A 4,633-nucleotide genomic window follows, 5' to 3' on the forward strand; every position below is an offset into this window, starting at 1 on the left:
CAGCATAACTCTCCTTGAAACCCCCCAGCAAAAGGCTGTTGGAGAGGAGCCTCTCCCGCCTGCAGCCCAGCTGCGCTGTGCCGGAGCCGCTGGCTGGGAGCTGCCGACCACGGGGACCTCTGCCCCACCGCTGAAGTGCATTAGAACCTAAACATACGGAGCTGCTCTCCCCCTGTTTTTCATGTATGCAGCAGCTGGAGCTGCCAAAGGGACCTGTGATTCAGCCACGCTGCGTGGGAGGGGTATGAGACCATGGAGGAGGCAGAGCGAAAGCATTCCTAACCCAGGACCTATATTGAGATGTAATCCAGGCGCTTAAATCATGACAACAACCATTTTCCAAGGCAGTGTCAGCCACAGGCCATACAAACACTCTCAAAATAGCCCTGCTACTGAAAAACAAACCAAACCAGCCACGTTCCGGGTAGGGGAACGTGACAGGATCAAACCCAGCCAACTTTTCTTCCTCGCCTTCATTAATCGCGGCTGGTGCTCTTTCTGTCCTTTGATAACTCACCCAAAGAAACGGAACCACCTGGTTCTACCTTCTGCTCGCAGTCAGCTTCTCTTCCTGAGTGTGTTACAGCTGCTTTCCCGCACAGGAACATCTGGATTCAGATCTCCGATGTGCCAGAGACCTGCCGTGCCTCTGCTCCCTGCCTCTGCTCTGCCACATTCCCCCGCCCGCCACCAGACGCACAGCTGAAAGGGCCCAATTCATCCGTATTCCCAGGAATCTTTTTAGTACTTCAAGATCTCCCCATCAGGCAGCTCAGACCTGCCTCTCTGCTCGCCCCCAGCCCTCCTGGCTGCCGGGGTCCTGTATGCTTGGTTTATTACCCAGCGAGGTCAGCTCAGGCTGGTTGTAACTGCGGCTCCTCTCACGGACCCAAGAGTTTGAGCTGAAATCTTTGGGGCTCGCTCACACTCAGCACCTGGCTGGTGAGGGGAACTGCTCGAGCTGGGATCAACTGGTAGGAAGGCAACGTTGAACCAGCCTCCTCGAGTTCTCCCTTGTTGAATTTGCTTTCAGAGCAATTTCAAAGAGGTGAAGTAACGGGTTATCTTGTCCTTACACGGAGCACCCTCCGCCCTGCGCTGCTTTCATGGGCTGCTTGAGGAGTTGTTTCAATGCAGTGAGGAACCTGCCCAGACTGTCCCAAAGAGCTGCAGGGACTCACACACAGGGCTTTGCTACAGACCCGGATGTAACACAAGACCAGCGTTTCCACCCAACATGCCACCCACCCGCGTGCAGAGGGATTCCGCTTACAGAACACCCCGTTTTCTTCCCTCTGTGAAGGGTCTGCCTGCAGAACTGCAACTTTACCTTCCCTGACCAGGATCCTACCTTCAAGTCCACTATAGCCTTGACCTTGTTGAGGTTTGCAGAGCCTTTCTGTGAACTTTGAGAGCAGCAGAACAGAGCCAGCATTAGAGGTCAAGGCGATAGATTTAAAGCGGTGATAAAGCCTGGAATATCAGCTCTCCCTGCTCCTGGCTTTGCTGGCAGCTCTCATACAGATCACAAACACCCCTGAGTGGTGGCCAAGCCACGCAGGAGTGCAAACGGTCTGACCAGAGGACTCCCTTGCCTGCGCTCCACGCGTGTTCTCCACCACGGCCTCCCAGGTCTCATCTGCTCGGCTGACAAGCCAGGACAAGCTTCCTCCCAACTGCCAGCACCAAGCCCAGTTACCTGGGGGTGAAGGAAAAACTGAGAATATTCTTCTCACTTCATATTCACATAAAACTTCGTCCCCCTACATCCCCAGGAAGAACACCTGCTGCAGCAGTTCTGCGGCATCGTCGGAACTTCTCATTCCTGACCAGTCAACCTCCATGTGAGCCCCGGGAAGCACCTGAAAGGGCCAAACCAAAGGGGATTCTTCAAATGCATTTGGGCTCGTGACTGCATCCAAAGGGCTGTGAAAGGAGCATTATGAAGTTCTTTTGCACTTGGGAGCCAGGGGCTGGTGGTGCAAGGGAGAAGTACTGCGATAAACATGTAGCTGGTTCTCTTTCACGCTCCAAGACCGGCAGTAGGTAAAGCAGCCACACACAGCTCTTGACGTACCCCAGACATTGAGTTATCCTGGGAAATACCTGCTCTCCCTCCACCACAGGCTCTCAGGGACCTTCCCCAGGTTGCCACAGCACATTGTACAACAGCCTGTTGTGAGAGACAAGAACAACAAGAACCCCCTTTCACAGAGACAGGAGGAGGCACAGAGACTTGCCCAGGCTGAGCCTGGCAGAGCTCAACATAACTCACAGCTATCCTGGCTCTGCTCCCACCTCCGAGCAGCACAGGAGGCAGATTCAGGAGTAACAGCTCTTGTTTCATTGGTAACTCTGCAGAACATCACTCTCAGAGTTCAAAGTCAGTCAAAAGCCCCATTTCTGAGGAGTTGGCAGGTTTAGGGAAAATGCCATCATCTCAGAGCGATAATAAAGAGTCACAGCGTGGGATTCAGACCATCCCAGCCTCAGAATCACCCTCAGATTGCAGCAGCCATAGGTGCACAGGACACTTTTCCAGCCAGGAAAGGGGCTGGCACATGCTGGGTGCTGCCAGGAGCAATCAGATAGACCTTATCGACCAGAAGGTCACGGCCTCTACCAGCACAATAAGCTGATGGTGGCTCTGTGAGATTCTTCACGTGTGCCAAAGGCACTTAGTGCAGTTCAGGTCCACTAATGACTGCAGCAACGCTCCTGCTCTTACTGGCACCGCAGACATCCCAAGCAGAATCAGGTGCTCTCCTAGCCCTGCTCGGGGGACACTGCTCTCTGCCTTCACGGGTTCTGGGGACACGCGGGCGGATTCACTGGCAGCTGGGGAAGGAGGGTGAAAGTAAGGAAGTGGGATACAAGACTTTCACTCCTTGCAGTGACACAAAGTCAGTGACTTCACCTCTCCCTGTTCTCTTCTCCCCCCTTGTAAAGCAGGGCTGGCTGCTGGCTCACACGAGCAGGGTGAAACAAAACCCACCCCTATGTGCCAAGAGCTCTGAGCTCCGCGGATGACAGGGGTTACCCGCGGCGCAGCTCCGAGCGCCATCCAGTTACGTGGTGTGTTTGCATCGCTCTGCTCACAGCTCTCGGAAACCTCTGGAGGCAGGTGGAGCTGGGAAGAGTCACTCAGCCGAAAGCGTTCGCATGCATCAAAGCAAGAAGCCGCAATGCCCAGCTGGCAAACAGAGATGCTGCAGAGCAATACCTACCCAGCCAGGTGCAAGGAGGAGGAGGAACAGGGTCCAGGTCATTGTTCCCACGTTGCTGGACATCCCGAGTAAAGGGATGGGAAGGGATTCCCGCTGCCGCCTTACTTGCTCCTTCTCCTCCGGAGTTCCCCCTCTCTCTTTGGAGAAAGCCGTGCTCCAGCTCCTCTTTAAATAGCCTCCCGGAGGGGGCGTGCCCCGCGCTTGAGCGACAATCTGGAAACCACGCTGAGATGGGTGCAACAAAACTGTCCAAATTCCAGGGAACACGAGCAGATTCCTGCGGCCCGGGCAGTGAGGGGGCTGCCGGCACAGGCTGCAGCTGGGCTGCATTCCAGGTGGGTCAAATCCAGTAGGAGCAGCATTAGTATATCCTAATTTTTAACTCCAACAGAATGAAATCTGGGACAGATTTCTTGACACAACTGCCCTTTTCCCTACCTGCATCAATTCTTTTTTGGCTGCAAGAGCTCAGGGTTTAAACAAGCAGAGCTCTGTGGCGCTCGGTGTTTTTCCTTCGAGCAGGAGGGAGAGACGGAAAGTTCAGAGCTGTTCGGTGCAAGGAGGTACCAGAGCTGACCGTGCATCACCGGCTCCGAGAAACAGAAGAGTCATGACTATAATGGCTGCAGCTTGTTTTACAAGGCAATGAAAAGCCACAGGGTGAAGGTTATTGATAAAGGAGAGCAGCTCCCGTAGTGCTTTGTTTGCACCTTGGGATTGATGCGGGATATCCCACATTTTTATCTCCGGGCATGATCCCTTCTGCTTGCTGCTGAAACAGAACCAGGCTGCTGCACAAAAAGACCCGCAGAATGTGAAAGGGATGGTTTGTGTAGTGAAGAGCTGGTTTGTGCATTAAGGCGCTGTTTTGTCTGTTCCAAACAGCACGAGAATGCTGCCCTGGAACCAGAAGGAGTGCAGCAGAGGGCACTCTTAGTCCTCGCTGGCCTGGGGTGTGACAGCAGGATGGGTACCGGACAGGGATCCTCTGCACTGCGCATCCAGTGACCTTAAAAAGATAAAGCCGTACCTTCGAGTCAGAGAACTTTCCAGGATAGAAGTGGTGCAAGATGTGTGTACTTGGGCCAACATAAACAAGGGGCAAGAGCATACACAGAAGCAGAGAATCAAAGAATGGTTTGGGGTGAAGGGACCTTTAGAGCTCCCCCAGTCCAACCCCCTGCAGGGAGCAGGGACATCTGCACCCAGAGCAGGGGGCTCAGAGCCCCAAGGGCCAACCTGACCTGGGATGGGGCCAGGGATGGGGCTTCTCCCACCTCTTGGGGAAACCTGGGCCAGAGTCTCACCACCCTCAGCATCAACAATCACTTCCTTCTCTCCGGTCTGAATCTCCCTCTTTCAGCTTAAGGGGTTAAACTGAAACCCCTTGTCCTGTCCCCACAGCC

The 4,633-nt window shown here is 54.2% G+C and overlaps 1 protein-coding gene across 1 annotated transcript in view; it reads right to left on the reverse strand.

Moving 5' to 3' along the window:
* LOC104493349 (connective tissue growth factor-like) overlaps positions 1 to 4,306 on the reverse strand; it is a gene marked incomplete at its 5' end in the record, with an annotated part of 11,137 nt that extends 6,831 nt beyond the window's left edge. Inside the window, 2 exons of the mRNA XM_010136008.1 lie at positions 3,228 to 3,440; positions 4,258 to 4,306. Coding sequence (XP_010134310.1) covers positions 3,228 to 3,440; positions 4,258 to 4,306 — 262 coding nt within the window. The remainder of the gene's footprint in view (positions 1 to 3,227; positions 3,441 to 4,257) is intronic.
* Positions 4,307 to 4,633: the final 327 nt, after the last annotated feature.

The sequence above is a fragment of the Buceros rhinoceros genome, unplaced genomic scaffold (assembly GCF_000710305.1).
Source record: "Buceros rhinoceros silvestris isolate BGI_N320 unplaced genomic scaffold, ASM71030v1 scaffold17865, whole genome shotgun sequence".
NCBI lineage: Eukaryota > Metazoa > Chordata > Aves > Bucerotiformes > Bucerotidae > Buceros > Buceros rhinoceros.